Source organism: Pan troglodytes, chromosome 12, assembly GCF_028858775.2.
Source record: "Pan troglodytes isolate AG18354 chromosome 12, NHGRI_mPanTro3-v2.0_pri, whole genome shotgun sequence".
Classification (NCBI taxonomy): Eukaryota; Metazoa; Chordata; class Mammalia; order Primates; family Hominidae; genus Pan; species Pan troglodytes.
In genome coordinates this window covers 42,194,040-42,212,792 of record NC_072410.2, presented here as the reverse complement: position 1 = coordinate 42,212,792, position 18,753 = coordinate 42,194,040, and the positions used below count along the sequence as shown (strand labels likewise).

Genomic DNA, 18,753 nt, shown 5'->3' with positions numbered 1-18,753 from the left:
CATTCTGAATAGCATAATGAAATCTTGCACCCTCTAGCTCCATCCACCCTGAATGTCAATCCTCCTTTGTCCAGCATATGCACTGTAGAGGCTATGTGCTCCTTCGTCACTTAGTATCCTTCTTGGTTATTAGATCTGCTGTAGAGGTATCCCAGTGCTTATGTTCAATTAACCCTAATTTTACTTAATAATGGCTCCAAAGTGCAAGAGTAATAATGCTGGGATATTTTTACAATTGTTCTATTTTATTACTAGTTATTGTCAATCTCTTACTGTTCCCAGGTTATAAATTAAACTTTATCGTAGGTATGCATGTTCAGGAAAATACATTATGTATATAGGGCTTGGTACTATTTGTGGTTTCAGGTATCTGCTGGGGTTCTTGGAATGTATTTCCCATGGATTAGAAGGAACTACTGTTTGGTTTGTGTGTGTGTTTTTTTTAAAGCTCTAAAGGGCTCAGGAACATCTTAATTAGATTAAGGTGTTATATTACCTAGGAGAAGAAAATATGACCTTAGTGAATAGTTACTTTGATTAATCAATTAGCATCTTTTTCTAGGTAAACCAACAGCGATAAGAAAGAGCTGTACCCCAGAGGTAAGGGCAGATGGGAGCAGGAGGAAAGAAAGCACCCATGACAGGGAGGCTGCCTTGGAACTACGTTTATAGCTACTGTTTACAAGGTCTTGGACAGGGAGCCATGGGAGCCACAAGGATGAAAATAAAAATACAACCATTATCCTCAAAGATGTGGAAATTTAGTTGAAGATACATGTTAGCTATGTGTATATCTTTGATTTATATATCTAATTCCGTGTGTAGGTATCCTCCATCCATATAATAAATAATGGATAAGACAATAGTATGTGGTAAGTTGCAATGGGTAGCACAGCCAGTAAGCCTGAAGGTGTTTGGAAGAGATCTATTTCTACTGGTTGTGTGAATGGGATGCCTTCAGCAACACGTGGATTTTGAATTGAACCTTGGAAGATTGCTAGTTTAATTGGCGGAGGCATCCCCTCCACAAAAAAAGAAGACAATGTGGGACATAAACTGGGGACTCATGACTGTTTTCCTTATTCTGTGTGAAGCGGGCTGTAGTCACAGATCCAATATTGGTTAGGATGGTTAGATTCATCCTGCATTGTGGATATGGCCTTGACTCCACACTTCCACTTGTCATCTGGAAATGTAGGAGACCAGGTTTTAGAGAATAGCTGCACTTACTTATTCATCTGGATCTTCATTCTGTAAACGTTCCTCGGCTTCCGTTAAATGTCAAGCACCGGATGGTTCAGTGCAGCCCTCCTGCATTGCTAGAGATGGATCCTGGAGTTTTCATCCTGCTAATATGCAGCCCACATATATGAAGGTCAACATGTTTTATTCACTGGAAATAAGTTGAGATTTCATTTACTTACATGAGATGCTGAAAACTAAATAATAGTGGAGAGTTGCAAGATTGTAGTTCCTCCATGTAAAGATGGAGAAAACAAAATCCCCTGATGCCTTTAGTAATTAAAAGGGCATTACATTCCCGGCATGGTTTAAGGTAAGACATGATAAGCCTCTCCTGTCCTTTTCACATAACCACACATTATTGATGAGCCAGCATCAAGAAGGCATTAGGTGATGCTTTATTGCATTATTTTAAGCCACTGAGGTTTTTATATATGAAGGGTATAGATTTATGCTGAGTGATTCAGCTATGAAGCGGGCACATCAATTTGTTCATGAATGTGAGCTGGTGATTACCTCCATTAAAGTCACCAGGGCAGACTGATCACTTTAATTTGGGCAGAGGCATGCAAACAGCATTTGCTAGTGGTGTGTGTATCCCTAAGAACACAGGCAAAAGAGCTGCTCTTCATCCCAGAAGAGCTCTAGAAAATGCAGATCTGTGTTTTTATAGACGTATAACTATAGTCAAGGGTACAATGCCTGGTGGGACCACGAACAAATTTCTTCGTTGTACCATGTGGCAGGATGTTGTATAAGGTTCACTTGATATTAGCTGGTGTATGCTAATTTGATGATAAACTTACTCGATTAACTGATACAGAAAAGTTATACTTCCTCCTAATTCTAGATCATAGAACTCAGTGCCCTCCTATGTATGACTAAGTTATGACAAATTGAGTGGTCCTCTATACAACATGAAGAGAGTTTGTGGGAGTTAGTAAATTCAAAAAATTGGAATTCAGCAACTGTGATCCCAGATACGTGTGGAGGGGTAAAGTAGGGATTCTGTCCTGCAAGAATTCAGTCTAGCTGGGAAAATGTGAAGTGGCTACTTGAGCAATCCTGATTTGCACTTGTGGTTTATAGAACGAATAGTTAGAAGGACATTCGGATGATATGTTGGTGGAGAAGTCAAGAAGAAACAGTGTTGAGGAATATGGGATGCAATGCTGGTAGCACTGGAAAATTGGCAATTCACTTATTCCAGGGACCTTTCAGCAAGGACTGTGGTCACAGGTAAACAAGTGCCATAACAGTTTTCCTGATGCAGAAATTTCACTTCTGACAGGAGCAAAAGCTAGATGCCTAAAGATGTGTATTACTTTGTTTTTGGTAATAGCAAACATTGGAGACTCCCCTAAGTGCATGACAGCAAGGAATTAATTTACCAAACAATGAGGCAACAACATTAGGGAATCTTATTCAATCATTAAAACATATTGGTTAGAAGTGTATATAAAATCTATAAAATATTTGGTATATAACAGGTTGAAATAAGCAGTGACAAAAAGAATTATAACTTGAGAATTGTAACTTTATACAAAACTGAGGGATAAACTACGCAAGTGATCACATAGAGCTCCCTTCAGTTTTTATCATTGTCTTCCCCTTGTTTCTTTTGTAATACTCATCACAATATAAACTTTTAATGCCCTTATTACTTTGTTAAATTCTGTCTTCCCACCAAAATATAAGCTCATCTAGGGCATAAGTAATATTTTACTTGTATCTTCCGTGTCTGTCATATATAGGCACTCAATATTTATTCAATGAGTGATAAATGATTGGATAATGTCATTCAAATATATTTTCACTTTTATAGTGACCTTTCAATAAATTGCATCTTATGGCGGTAACATTTGTCAAGTCCTTACTAGGTGCTGGGTTAACTAATCTCTTATTGCAACATTGTAATATTTTATATTTATATTTTATAACTGAGACACAATTGAGGCTCAGAGATGCAACACGTCTCACCCAGCTGGTGAGAATAAGAGTTAGAACATAAACCCTGGGCTGCTTGACTGCAAAGGCCAGGTCTTACCAATTATGATTTTTAAAATTAAACTATATAGAATGACCAAGAGTGCCAGATGCTTTATAGAGGTCATTTAAAACAGAGGCAAGAAAAAGTGATTCCACTTCCTCCTGTCCCCCAGTGTACTTAAGCCCCCAGCTGCTGACATCCACTGAGCAACCTTCCCTGATCAAATTATCCCTGCTGTTTAAGTTTCCTCTATCCTTTAGAACTGCGGTGACTGTTAATCAGGCTGATAAACTTATGCCAGTGTGTAGCTGCTCATTTTAAAAGGATTCCATAATACCTCAGCAGGAAAGAGAGACAACTCCTACAATATTCTTCTGGGCAGCCAGACTTGACTCTCCTCAAGTCCAATTTTGATGGTGGCCATTTAGCCTATTCCTATGCCCATCTTCCTGGAAGCTGATCATTGAAGGCTGAGCCTGTTTTTCTACCAGCTGCTTCTGTCTTGCCTCTCAAAGGTTTCAGGGAGGTTTATCATTTCCACTGTTACTGAATTGTGAAACTCCATCTGTATTATAGGAGTCATGTTCTGTAGGAACCTTGAGGTTCTCTAGAAGATAGGCATATATGTTAACATTTTCGTGTGTACTAATTACATCAGCACAGATAAACGAATAAACCTTCAGATGGAGACTGCAGCACTTTTCATTGTGATAATAGTTTTAGAGAAAAATGTTTTGTGTGAAATCTGTGCCACCATCCTCTCTGTGGTTTTATATGACCACATGACTGACTATAAATTCAAGTAATTCCCCTTGAATTTATTTAAATAAATTCATTTTATTCTCAAATTTACAGTGATGATGAAATATTAACATGAGGAGCAAGTGCTTTATGGACCTTCGAATTGCTATTCTGCTTTATTTCAATAGTGTGTTCTTAAAACACCAATATGATACCTGAAGCTGTAAAAATTAATGAAATGATTCAGTGTTTGGGAGTTGAATGCAGTGAATATTTGCTGGTGTTTCAAACAGAACAGAATCACAAATATTAAAAAATGTAATTTGATTTCCGAGGCCAGAAAAAGGGAAAATGTTCTCATTTTTCTGATGTACTTCATATCACGTTGGAGTTAAATGCCTAAATACTTTATTAGCAGAGGTTTTTAATGTCTAATTGAAGCTCAGCCTTCCAGGCATTTTGGCTTTTCTTGTGAGTGTTCAAACAAGACTGTGGCACTTTTGAGACAGAGCTGCTTTTCTGTGGCGGTGTCCACACAAAACTGAATTGTACAGCCACGATGTAGTTTATCAAGATCTGTGAGCTGTGTGGGGTTTTCTTTGTGTGATTAAAAAACATCTTGCCTTTTTAAATGGTGACTATACATTTTACTTTAACTTCTGGGATACATGTGCAGAATGTGCAGGTTGGTTACATAGGTATACATGTGCCATGGTGGTTTGCTGCACCTTTCAACCCATCATCTAGGTTTTAAGCCCCACATGCATTAGGTATTTGTCCTAATGCTTTCCCTCCCCTTGCATCCCACCCCCTGACAGGCCCCAGCGTGTGTTGTTCCCCCTCCCTGTGTCCATGTGTTGTCATTGTTCAACTCCCACTTTTGAGTGAGAACATGCAGTGTTTGGTTTTCTGTTCCTGTGTTAGTTTGCTGAGAATGATGGCTTTCAGCTTCATCCATGTCCCTGAAAAGGACATGAACCCATTCTTTTTTATGGGTGCATAGTATTCCGTGGTGTATATGTGCCATATTTTCCTTATCAAGTCTATCATTGATGGACATTTGGTTGGTTCTATGCCTTTGCTATTGTAAATAGTGCTGCAATAAACATATGTGTGCATGTGTCTTTATAGTAGAATGATTTATAACCCTTTGGGTATATACCCAGTAATGGAATTGCTGAGTCAAATGATATTTCTGGTTCTAGATCCTTGAGGAATAGCCACACTGTCTTCCATAATGGTTGAACTAATTACACTCCCACCAACAGTGTAAAAGCGTTCCTTTTCTCCACAGCCTTGCAAGCATCTGTTGTTTCCTGACTTTTTTTTTTTTGAAACGGGGTTTTACTTTTGTTGCCCAGGCTGGAGTGCAATGGCATGATCTCAGCTCACTGCAACCTCTGCCTGCTGATTTCAAGCAACTCTCCTGCCTCAGCCTCCTGAGTAGCTGGGATTACAGGCATGTGCCACCACACCTGGCTAATCTAGTATTTTTAGTAGAGGTGGGGTTTCTCCATGTTGGTCAGGCTGTTCTCGGACTCCCGACCTCAGATAATCCACTCAACTCCGCCTCCCAAAGTGCTGGGATTACAAGCATGAGCCACCGCACCCGCCCTGTTTCCTGACTTTTTAATGATCGCCATTCTAACTGGCATAAGATGATATCTCATTGTGGTTTTGATTTGCATTTCTCTAATGACCAGTGATGATGAGCTTTTTTTCATATGTTTGTTGGCCGCATAAATGTCATCTTTTGAGAAGTCTCTGTTCATATCCCTTGCCCACTTTTTGATAGGGTTGTTTTCTTCTTGTAAATTTAAGTTCCTTGTAGATTCTGGAAATTAGATCTTTGTCAGATGGGTAGATTGCAAAAATTTTCTCTCATTCTGTAGGTTGCCTGTTCACTCTGATGCTAGTTTATTTTGTTGTGCAGAAGCTCTTTAGTTTGATTACATCCAATTTGTCAATTTTGGCTTTTGTTACTATTGCTTTTGCTGTTTTAGTCGTGAAGTCTTTGCCCATGCCTATGTCCTGAATGGTATTGCCTAGGTTTTCTTCTAGGGTTTTTATGGCTTTGGGTTTTACATTTAAGTCTTTAAGCCATCTTGAGTTAATTTTTGTATAAGGTGTAAGGAAGGGGTCCAGTTTCTGTTTTCTGCATATAGCTAGCCAGTTTTCCCAGCACCATTTATTAAATGGGGAATCCTTTCCCCATTGCATATTTTTGTCAGGTTTGTCAAAGATTAGATGGTTATAGGCATGTGGTGTTATTTCTGAGGGCTCTGTTCTGTTCCATTGGTCTATATGTGTGTTTTGGTACCAGTACCATGCTGTTCTGGTTACTGTAACCTTGTAGTACGGTTTGAAGTCAGTTAGCCTGATGCCTCCAGCTTTGTTCTTTTTGCTTAGGATTGTCTTGGCTATACAGGCTCCTTTTTGTTTCCACATGAAATTTAAAGTAGTTTTTTCTAATTCTGCAAAGAAAGTGAATGGTAGCTTAATGGGAATAGCATTGAATCTATAAGTTACTTTGGGCAGTATGGCAATTTTCACGATACTGATTCTTCCTGTCCGTGAGCATGGAATGTTTTTCCATTTGTTTGTGTTCTCTTATTTCCTTGAGCGGTGGTTTGTAGTTCTCCTTGAAGAAGTCCTTCACATCCCTTGAAAATTGTATTCCTAGGTATTATTTTATTATCTTTGTAGCTATTGGGTCACAATGTATATTTATGAGGGATGCATATGTTTGTTTTTTGAGATGCAGTTTCACTCTGTTGCCTAGACTGGAGTGGAGTGGAGCGATCTCGGCTCACTGTAACCTCCACCTCCTCAGTTCAAGCGATTCTTGTGCCTCAGCCTCCTGAGTTATTTTTGTCAATTTTTAACTGTCTTATCAGGAATATTGTCACTCTGCTTTTGGCTTCCTGAGGTGATTATTAAAGAGTTACAGGATAGATGCCAATTGTAATACAAATTCAATTAATGGAGTAAGTTACTTTCTTCAAAAAATAGGCATAGGCTCTCCTTGCTTTTTGTTGTTGTTGTTGTTGTTGTTGTTGTTGTTCTTTCTAGTTCTGCTAATGATATTGTTAATGTTAAGTATTCACATACTTACAAAGTGTGCCCAGAAGAGCAAAAAAAAAAAAATTATATTCATTGAGCATCTAGAAAGTAGTGCTAAACAGGCAATCATAAAATAAATCTTGCAGGATGGATAGTTTACCTCTCCATGATATGTTTACTGATTCCACTTAGCAGCACTGGTCTCTTCTTTTTCTGGAATCCTAAAGTTTTTGTGGTCAGCAGCCCACAATTTAATGATGGCTGCTAAGCTTCCTCCTTTCCCTCAAGATAACTGGTTTTAAGGTACTAAGTCAGAGATAGACTGGCCTAGTCTTCTCAGCTTTTCCTTCCCCAGATCCATTATGCTCTCGGAAGTTAAGGAGAGCTTTCCTTTCTAACAGATTGGTAGGTATTTAGTACAATTAGCTCACCAACGAGCTCTACCACCTATAGTCATGACCTATTCCACTTTCAGAAATCCCAGATCAATCTAAATTGCTCAAAATTTAATACTTAATGAAATGCTTTATTGTTTTCTAAGCTTCCAGGAAGGCGATTAAATCTCGTGGCTTCAGTTAAGTTGTAAATAATTCAAGAGTGGAGAAGGCAGAGGCGGGGCCCATTTGAGCAAGTATATCCCATAAACGTTTCCTGCTTGGTTGCATCAAGCAGGTTTCAAAATTCTATCAGATTTAATTGTATTGTTCAACATCTTTGGGGTTGCAATGTATCGATGATCTATTGTCTGCTTTTTCAGTCACATTAATCTTTTCAAATGTCTAGTAATTCCAGTCCACCATTCCTTTCCTCCTCCATAGTTCCCCTTATCACCCTTTATCATGAGAAACTGACCATGTAGGATAAAATATTAGCTTTGAAAAAATAGGACATTTACTTTACCACAGTGTCTGATGTTGTAACAGATATCTAGTTAAAGAACAGGTTGTTGAAATCAATTATCAGATACTGGCAGTTGTGGTAGCTCATGCCTGTAATCCTAGCACTTTGGGAGGCCGAGGCAAGTGGATCACTCGAGGCTAGGAGTTTGAGACCAGCCTGGCCAACATGTTGAAACCCCATCTCTACTAAAAATACAAAAATTAGCCAGGCGTAGTGTTGGGTGCCTGTAACCCCAGCTACTGGTGAGGCTGAGACAGGAGAATCACTTGAACCTGGGAGGTGGAGGTTACAGTGAGCTGAGATCTTGCTGCTGCACTCCAGCCTGGGCAACAGAATGAGACTCGATCTCAAAAAAAAAAAAAAAAAAATCAATTTTGAGATACTTACTGTGTATAGTTATCTTGGACTGATGTTGTTGAGGTTGAGATGTTAGCTGGCATTTCAAGCTATATTATTTTTTCTTTTTTGGAGATGGAGTATCTCTCTGTCACCCAGGACACAGTGCAGTGGTGTGATCTCAGCTCACTGCAAACTGTGCTTCCCGGTCTCAAGCGATTCTCCTGCTTCAGCCTCCTGAGAATTTTGGATTACAGGTGTGTGCCACCACACCCTGGCTATTTTTTGTGTTTTTAGTAGAAATGAGGTTTCGCCACATTTCCCAGGCTGGTCTTCAACTCCTGGCTTATTAGGAGCCTCAGCCTCCCAAATTGCTGGGATTATAGACATGAGCCACTGCATCTGGCCCAAGCTACGTTATTGATTGGGGACTGCCTCAAGCAATGAAGCTAAGGATCATTTGCTGATGAAATTCTAGAAATCAAAATATATAAAACCAAGCTGATAGTCACCACTGGGCCAATGGGTCCAGTGAGAAGCAGAGAAAGATAAGCCAAAAGAAAAAAGGGAAGGTAGGGATTTGGATAGAGCCCATGACCAACTTAAAATATGTAAGCCTGCCTCTGAAGATACTGAAATCCTTAGCATCATATTGGAAATATTTTCAGAATGTTTCCAAAGAAAATACAAGGTGAATGAAATTCTGGGTTTTAAGTGGAATTAAATAGCAGGAGTACGTTGCAGAGTATAGGCTGCCAGACTTTAGGATTTATGGATCAGTACAATTAAAGAGAATAAATAACTGGAGGACTATCAAGAGGTGCCAGCTCTTTATTTTTGCCAAGCATTGCTAGCTTGGTTTCCCCCTACTAAGATTCTGTTGGGTGAGGAGTTAGGCCTAAGGGATAATAGAGTTTAATGTAAACAAAAGATGAGAAAACAGTTCAAAAGATACACAAAGAAAAGTTTATTTTCACTATGTGGAAGTTATTAGTTAGCGTTTCCCTCTGTTAGAGTCCAGCTCTTCTGAGCTCTAAGTCCCACAGGGTCGACTTCTGCCAGGTGACTCGCAGTCAGCATAAGTGGGAAGCTCTGCGATCTGGGGAGCTGTGTTGTGACTGACAGAGTCCAGTTACAGCACTCTTCATTTGTGCTCAGGTAGATACCCTCTACTGTCTGCAAGCCTCAACTCCAAACCACACTCAGGTTTCCCTAGCTTACACTGTGCTCCCTGGAGACATGCACAGATGCAAGAAAGTGTTTTCCAGAGCTGTTGATATAATACTTTGTGGCTGCTACTTTTTTTCTAAATGTTTTTTAATATGGAAAATGCTAAGCATATCCCAAAGTAAAGAATGTGTAATGAACCATCATACACTGTCACTCAGCTTCAACAATTATAAACTAATGGCGAATCTTGTTTTTTCTACACTTCTACCCATTTCCCCAACCCCAGATAATTGTGAAGCAAATTCCAAACATCAGTTCGTCAATAAACATCTTGATCATATAGCTCTAAAAGCTATAGACTCTTTTAAAAAAAAAGTACCATTAGCATGCTTTAAAATAATAATAACTCCTCAGTATCATCAAATGTCTAGTTAAATATTTAAATTTCCTTGATGGTTTCATAAATGTAGTCTTATTTACTTATTTATTTACATATTTACATATATATATATGTATATTATAGTTTGTTTTTTCTATTCAGGACACAAATGAGATCTATGTCTTTTTTCCAACAGTTTGTAACCATCAGGATTTTTATGATTGCGTGTATGTACTTTTATTTTACATGTTTCTTTTCCTCTTGAATTTTCTGTAAATCGAAAACTGATCCTAAATGGCTGACCTTTTCTTTTTTTGGCAAGAATATTTCATAGACAGTGGTATGTCACTCAGTCAAGAAACACATGATCTCTGGTTGTCGCTCTTTCTTTTTTTAATGTTAACCACTGATGACTTGGTCTGGATCCATTATTTCATTAAGCGTGTTGGTATTTTCTTATGCTTTTTACAGAAATGCAAATAATTACCTGATTCTTGGGGCATTTTTAAGTTTTCATATTGTCGTTGTGCTAAACTCTAGCAATTATTCACTGTTTGCAAAAGTGTGATCTCAAGTCTTTTGCACAGCAAGCAGGGATGGTACGGGGCAAAAACAGCCATCATCTAAAATTATCACTATTTCATAGAATGAGAGGTTGTTCAAAAGCAGATATATGAAAAATTTAATTGAATATTAAAAGGTAGAACTTTAAATACATATATCTTTCTAGAAGATTCTCCACTATCCTGATTTTTTTTTTTTTCCCCCATATGCCACTTTGGACAGGGGAAGCTGCATTCTGGACTCGTACCACAGATCAGAATGTAGGAACCATTGGTTAACACCATAGCATTGGTTAACATCTGCTAGAAGGTGAACATTTGTCTTGCCAAATTAAGGGTGAAGCTCAACTGTATTTTTGAGGGCACCATTTATCCATTGTGTATTCCAAATTACTGTCTACAATAAGTTACACTAAGTTTACAAGCTATTGTTTAATTTATTAAATAAACATGTACGAAACACCAATTCTGTGTCATGCACTGAGTCAGGCACTTGGATTGTAAAATGAACCAGAATATAGAATACAGATGTAACAAAGATGAATAAAAATGTGGAGAGAAGACATTATGATATAACAAAGAAATTGAAGTTAAGAGACCTGCATCGTTAGTTCCTGCCCCATATCTAAGAACCTTCCTGCCCATGGCATGCAGTATCTGTGAATGGTCCTAATGAGGCATATGTCTTTTCACACTTATTTTGAAAACTAAGTAAAATAATGAAAATCAAAGGTAAACTATAAACTATAAGAAATTAAATGGTAATGTTTGGAATTCACTTGTCATAATTTCTCCTAGTACATTTTCTCACTGAAATAGCTATAATGCATCCTCTTTCTCCCTTAAAAACTCCAAAACCCTATTCTTTACACTAATGGTTTATTGAAGTAATCTTTAAAAGTATTCTATCACCCTCAACCCATCTCATTTGCTGATAACGAAGCAGCAATCTAAAATGTGAAGTGACATATAAAGATGCCCAGTGGTTGAACTTCCCGATCTCCAGGCCTGTACTCTTCTCACTATGTCATACTGCCTAAGGTTTCTTTCACATTAGGAACTATAAGCATGGGTGGTACATTCTAAAATCCTAGGGCATTCAGGAATGGGAGGAGAGCAGCCCAGTTTTGGAGACTAAACATAAGCAGGATACCAAAAAGGCAGGTGGCCACAAGACTCCAGGGATTCCATCTGCTAATCACTTGTTCTGTTTGCTCCATAGCTCCTACCCCTTGCTGTCCTTCTCCTCTTCTTTGACTTTTCATATCCCCATTCTTGTGTTGTCTCGATACCAGCCTGATGGGACTGATTGGTCTTTTGATGGTGGCTTTGTGGCTGTTGACCTTGGCTAATCAATCTCACCTTGAATTACCAACTCTCCTTCAAGAGAAGGAATAACAACAAGTTGAACCCCTTGACCTGGGAACTTGAATTCAGTCCAGCTGTTTGGGGTAGCATAGTGTTCCTAAAATTCAGATTTGAATGTCTTGCTTCCTCTTCCCTCCTTGGTTCCTGGCCCCATCCATCTTCAGAGCCAACTGTTTGAAGACGGAAGGAGCCAGGAACCAAGGAAGAGGGGAAAAGAAGACATTCAAATTTGGACCAGGAACCAAGGAGGGGGGAAAAAAAAAAAACTATTGGCTTTGAAGATGGAAGGTGCCAGAAAACAAGGAGGCCATCAAATTTGAATGTCTTTATACTAGATCTGCACATTGTAGTTTACTATATATTCCGCCATTGTGTATTGAATGCTACGAGCATTTTTGTTACATTGCTCATAACAGCTGGCCTCTAATAACATTTGAGTTGGCTATTAGTGGACTAAAATTTTCAGGCAGATCGGGTATTTTGGGGGCAGGGCACCATAATTGTCAGCTTACTATGAGTCTCTCAAGCCCAAATAATTGCCTGTAGCATTCTTCTCACTCAGCTCTACAGGGTCAGAACTGAGTACTTATACGGCCAAGATCACAGGGTTTTGCATTTGATGATGAGTCTTAGGAGGCTCCAGAGAGTGTAGGCGGATCAAGGCAGTTCATAAGAAAAAACAGTTCAAAAACCCTGTTAAAATGCAACCTTGTATATGCTTGATAGTCGTGAAATGCCTCTTCTGACAGAAATGCCTAAATTAGCATAAGTAGTACTAGTTGGTTCTACATGAAGGCCAGGGTACCCTTATCTTATTTCTGAAAGAATTCTCCTGGAAGAGACATCTGCCAGAGAAGGTACAAGGCGGAGCAACAGTATACTTTCCCTTTGCCCCAACCTAATATTCACTAAAACCCTCTTCAATACAGGTTGCCAATTTGGCCTGTTCCATCTCCAACAATGAAGAAGGGGTGAAATTAGTTCGGATGGCAGCCACCCAGATTGACAGCCTGTGTCCCCAGGTAAGCCTCATTCACTTTGTTTCAAAAGCCTGTCAGTGACCTTCTCCACTCCAGCCCTTGTGCCCCTCCTTTTCTTTCTCTATTTCCTCTTGCTCAAAAATGCTACTCATCATTTATGAGCTGTTTCAAGTTCTACCTTTCTCAGAAAGAATAAACCACACCAGTCTCTTCAGAATTACCATGGCAGCGGCCAGGCATGGTGGCTCACACCTATAATCCCAGTGCTCTGGGAGGCTGAAGTGGGAGGATTGATTGAGGCCAGGGGTTCAAGGCCAGCCTGGGCAACATAGTGAGACTCCATCTCTACAAAAAAATAAACTAGCTGGGTGTGGTGGTGCATTCCTGTAGTCCCAGTTTACTGGGGAGTCTGAGGTAAGAGGATTGCTGAGGCTCAGGAGTTCGAGGCTGCAGGGAGCTGGGATTGTGCCACTATACTCGCCACTCCTGTTGACTTTGTTCTATTTGTTTTGGGTTGTGATTTAAATGTTCCATATCTATTTACCTTGTCTCGGCAGCTACATCATAAACTTGCACATGTGGAAAGCAAGAGTTGCATTTCTGCTGTATCTGTGCTAAGTCATGAGACTTGCCCAGTAAATACTTTTTGAAACCTGAGGCAAACTATTATGTCTTAAAAAGAAGCAAACAAAAATTAATGGTAGTTGAAAATCTACTTTATCTTTTATGTGTTTGATGATTGTCCTTCTGAACACCAAGAACCCACTTATCTGTAGAACGTACAGGGTGCATGGTTTTAACATGGTCTTTGACCGGCTTATTCCTCTTTTGAAGTGTGTGGTCATCATGTCCCTGGATTGTTTCCAACAAATAGGTCATCAATGCCGCTCTGACACTGGCTGCCCGGCCACAGAGCAAAGTTGCTCAGGATAACATGGACGTCTTCAAAGACCAGTGGGAGAAGCAGGTCCGAGTGTTGACAGAGGCCGTGGATGACATCACCTCAGTGGATGACTTCCTCTCTGTCTCAGGTAATCACCACAAACAGGTCCCTTACAAGGCAGCTGGAGGAGGGTAACTGAACGAGATAAGGAATGTCACGCAAATGTCATGGATCTGTGTTTCAGGTGCACTCCTTAGATCTTTGAGCTTTTTTGATCATCTCTGCAAATGTGATTATAACACCCTCTTAGATGCTTCGGTGTTTATGTTATTTCAAGACACGGAGTCAAGGCATTAAAAGGGAATACATTATTTAAGGTGGCTTATATTCCTTTTTAGTATTTGGAGTTTATAAAGCAGGATGGCCTTTGATGTATCTGAATCACTCGTAAAAAAGGGCCAGGGAATATGGGATTCATTAATCTACACAGTTTATGTCTTAAAAATAGGTGATCAGTTACTCCAATTTGGCTATGTTAAGTTTTTTTTTTTTTTTTTTTTTTTTTTTCCCAACAAGTGAAGGTTTGTGATAACACAGGTAGAGAGATATCAGCCACAGAACTTACCCCTTAGCAGGGACTTGGTAGCTATCAAGGCTTTGAGCACTTGTCTATGAGGTTGTAGAAGGAAGTGAGTGAAAGAAAATAGAACTGCCCATCACTTGAAATTATAACTTTCTTCTTTGTAAATGAAGCCAGACTGGAGGATGCTAGTAGACATGAATAACTGCAGAGACAGTCTGACCTTTAACAGGACTCTTGGAGTCCATTTCAAGATTCGTCTACCAGCCAGCAAATGGACATTTTTCCAAATGCTTTTGACCTAACTTATTTGGCCCAGTTCACCTGGAAGAATCTCTGTGAGGAGGAGGTCACTGGAAACATCAGCCTTCTTTGTGAGGTGTTAAAAGAGCCAGCTGACCCTTGGAAATTCAAATTGGCCAGGTGTTGATTCTACACAGGTGTGTGGAACTCACACCTACTGACTCAGGCAGTACTAGCCCTGATGGCCTGCTGGTTCTTGGCTGACTGAGGGCTGAGGGAGACATTGCATCACTGTTGGTGGGAACCAGGCAGACAGGACCTCTGACTGCAACAGTGTGGAAGTGATTTCTGAGGGGGGCTGTCATGTTTAGAAAATGTTTCTAGTTGCAGTCTTTTCTTTTCCGGAAGAAACATAATAAATTCCCACTGGGGATTGTCTGAGAACTGAGTAGTCAAATCTGTAGATTTGATGGATAATCAGAAATCCAGCTTTTCAATGATGGGGCAAGCCAAGGCAGATGGGAACATTGATGTAACATGCGGCCTGTGAGTAGAATTTACCGTATTCTCTGCTGCTTGATTTAATTCTCATCAAAATTCTATAAAATAGGTACTACTAATTCTAGGTTTTGTTTTAAGAAAACTAAGTCATTGAGAGGGTAGGTAACTTGGCAGAGATGGTATCAAAATCCAGATCATCCTCTTTTCAGTAACTGTATAATTCTCAATATGTCAAGATAGAATGGAAATTTCCTTTGGTGCTTGCTGCTTTCATTTCAGCTTCCCTTTCCCACCTCTGGCATTCTCATTCCAATCTCTAATCCCTTTCAGAAACCTGTCTTGTTTTTTATTCCCAAGGTCTTTGTTTTTGATGACTTGTCAAAGCAACTATTCATTTAAATATCACCATATCTAGAGCTTAGCTGATAAAAGAACTCAATATATTGTCATTTCTGCTTTTTTTTTTTTTTTTTTTTTTTTTTTTGAGATGGAGTTTCGCTCTTGTTGCCCAGGCTGGAGTGCAATGGCGCGATCTTGGCTCATAGCAACTTCCGCCTCCCGGATTCAAGCTGTTTTCCTGCCTCAGCCTCCAGAGTAGCTGGGATTACAGGCATGAGCCACTATGCCCGGCTAATTTTGTGTTTGTGGTAGTAGAGACGGGGTTTCTCCGTGTTGGTCAGGCTGGTCTCAAACTCCGGACCTCAGGTGATCCGCCCGCCTTGGTCTCCCAAAGTGCTGGTATTACAGGCGTGAGCCACCGCGCCCGGCCCATTTCTGCTTTTTTATTTTTATTTTTTGCTTTGCTGATAGCTGAGTCCTAATCTTGTAAAAGATACCTCCACAAAATGAATCTCTCATAAGGTATTTGGAAATTGCCTAGATAGGTATGTTCGTAATTTGGTTGATGGGGAATAGAAAGGTGGCCACTGATACTAATCTTTATAGTATATGGTCAGTTTTTTTCCAGGATAACTATGGTGCTCCAAATAGGAGCCCTTTCCAACCAGCCTCAGATCACACAGCCATCCTGACAGCCCCTGGAAATCTTCTGCATCCCCTTCTACCTTCAAATCAATAGGAAATACCTATACATTGCCTTTTTCAGAGAGGAATCATTTTAGAACTTACAGCTTTTCCAACCTATTCTTTAAATGCATGCATAAAAATTTCTGAGGGTGGGGACAAGCAAGGTGAGGAGGTCTTATCTCAGACTTTTTCAATAGGACAAAGCTTTTGTTAATTTTCCTCCCCCGAGCCCTGCCTCTTTGCTCCCTTTTCTCCTTGTCATTCCTTTGTGCATCTCATTATTACCAGCAACAAGAAAAGGCTTTTGCTTCTGCTGATAACACTGTGCAGTCCAACCCCAGTGGTACAAGTGCCACGGCATGCCATGGCAGGAAAATGAACAGGCGCTGTCAGAGAGCCAGCTTGGCAGGGCCTGCTGGAGCATGCCTTTGGAGTTGACAGTCAGAGGCAGCAGGCACCTTTCCGCAGACGGGGTTTGACAAATAATGATACAGCCCACTCTGTCCTGCTGGTAGGCTGTGGATACAGCCCAATAGCTAGGGAAACTACTTCTCATCTTCTCTCTGAGCTACAGCCAAACATTTCCGTAAGTAAACTGCAAGTTTGGCCCAAGAGATTTTGAAGTGGCATTAATGTTATTTTATGTATCAGTTTCTTCTTAGGGGAATATCTCTTTCGTCAGGAAACTCTATTTAAAAAACAATAAAAACAGATCTTTGTTTTTAAAAGACTGTAGTTTTTTTAATGCTACCCTAACTTCTGTATCTGATATTAAATTTGTCCATATGAAATGCAACAAGTTTGGGGAGCAATGATGCTAGCTATTAACATTACAGGAGCAAAACCAATTTTCAGTCGTGGCCTATGCACATAAAAAAGTGAAATGACTGTGTGATAACAGTCAAACTTTTTCCCACTTTGGAAAACCTACAATTTTTAATAGTGTTTTAAAATAAGCATCTTGGCATTAATCATGTGACAGTTTAATTCTTGGATTTGGCTCACAAAGTAGTAGGAAGCTAAGATCTGAAAAAGCTATTGACTTGATCTCATAATGCCCAAGAGTTTTGGTTTTTAACTTTTCCTAATTTTTTTTAACTCTACAGTCTAAAGTTTGTTTTCTTTTAAAAATTCACAGTGAACTTTATTGTTTTGAATCTATAGCCTTATGGTTTATAACAGTCAAATAGTTTGGTCATCACTGATTTTTTTCATAACAAAATTATATCATTTCTAAAATAGTAATGTTGCCAAATATAAGAAAGTTTACAATAAAATATGTTGCAATCAAATGTTTCATGACGTGTTTAAATACCACACTTGATATCAGAGTGTGCCACCCAAACATTGCAGTTTTTCGCAGCAATGGAATAATCTCTAGGATACTTTTGCCTTTTATTACTATTTTCATCTCTTTTCCTTTCTAGTTGCAACATTCCTCTCTCTCTTTACTTCATGAATTCTTTCTCTTCAAAACACCTCAGAATAAAAGTGTGTAATTGATCGCCCCTTCTCAATGGGCATGTTCATTCAGTGTCTGTCTTTTGATTGCCTGCTGCCTATAGGCCACTGTCAGGAATGCAAATATGAATGAAGTGTGTATTCTGCCTTTAAATAATTGACTGCCCTCCTTGATATATACTAGATTAGCGTGCTTACTAACTGTTAAGTCCTAGACCTGAAGGCACAGAGTATGGGGGTGAGGAAGTTATTACAGGGGGTTCAAAAATCCATATATACACCAAGTATGGTCTTCTGACCAAAAAGTTCATGTTCATGTCTATGTAAACAGGTATGGCTTTTTTCCAAACACAGGCAAACCTCGAATGTATTGCCGGTTCTGTTCCAACTACTGCAGTAAAATGCCAATTGCTATAAGGTGAATCATACAAATTTTTTTGGATTCCCAGTGCATATAATAAGTTATGTTTACAGTGCAGTGTAGTCCATTAACTGTGCAGTAGGATTATGTTTAAAAAATGTACATACCTTTATTTAGAAATACTTCATTTCTAAAAAATGCTAAAGATCATTCTGAGCCTTCAGCCAGCCATAATCTCTTTGATGGTAGGGGGGGTTTCCTTGATGTTGATCAGAGTGGTGGTTCCTGTGTGGTTCCTGAAGGTTGGCGTGGCTGTGGCAATTTCTTGAAGTAGGATAACAATCAAGTTTGCTGTGTTGATTGACTATTCCTTTACAAAAGATTTCTCTGTAGCATGTGATATGCTGTTTGACAGCACTTTATCCACAGTAGAACTTCTTTCAAATTGGAGTCAATCCTCTCAAAGTCTGCTGCTGCTTTATCCACTATATTTATATAATATTTTAAATCCTTTGTTGTCATTTCAACAATGTTCACACTATCATAGCTAGGGATAGATTACATCTCAAGAAGCTGCTTTGCTCATACATAAACAATTCCTCATCCATGAAGTTTGATCATGACATTGCAGATTCAGTCACATCTTTAGGCTCCACTTCTAATTCTAGTTCTCTTGCTGTTTCCACTAGATATGCACTTTCTTCCTCCACTGAAGTCTTGAACCCTTCAAAGTCGACTATGAGGGTTGGGATCAACTTTTTCCAAACTCCTGTTAATGTTGATATTTTGACTTTCTCCGGTGAATCAATCATGGATGTTCTTAGTGGCAACTAGGATGGCAAATTCTTTCCAGAAGGCCTTTAATTTACTTTGCCCAGATCCATCAGGAGAATCACTATCTATTGCAGCTATAGCCTTAAAAAATGAATTTTCTAAATAATAAGACTTGAAAGTCAAAATGACTCC

At 39.3% G+C, this 18,753-nt stretch overlaps 1 protein-coding gene across 9 annotated transcripts in view; it reads left to right on the top strand.

Annotated features, from left to right (window-relative positions):
- The window catches only part of CTNNA2 (catenin alpha 2), a 1,472,650-nt gene that overhangs the window by 1,346,968 nt on the left and 106,929 nt on the right, over positions 1-18,753 (top strand). For all 9 annotated transcript variants that reach the window (XM_054678551.2, XM_016948864.3, XM_016948863.3 and 6 more), the window contains 2 exons: positions 12,682-12,774; positions 13,607-13,763. In XM_054678551.2, the coding sequence (XP_054534526.1) occupies positions 12,682-12,774; positions 13,607-13,763 (250 nt within the window). The remainder of the gene's footprint in view (positions 1-12,681; positions 12,775-13,606; positions 13,764-18,753) is intronic.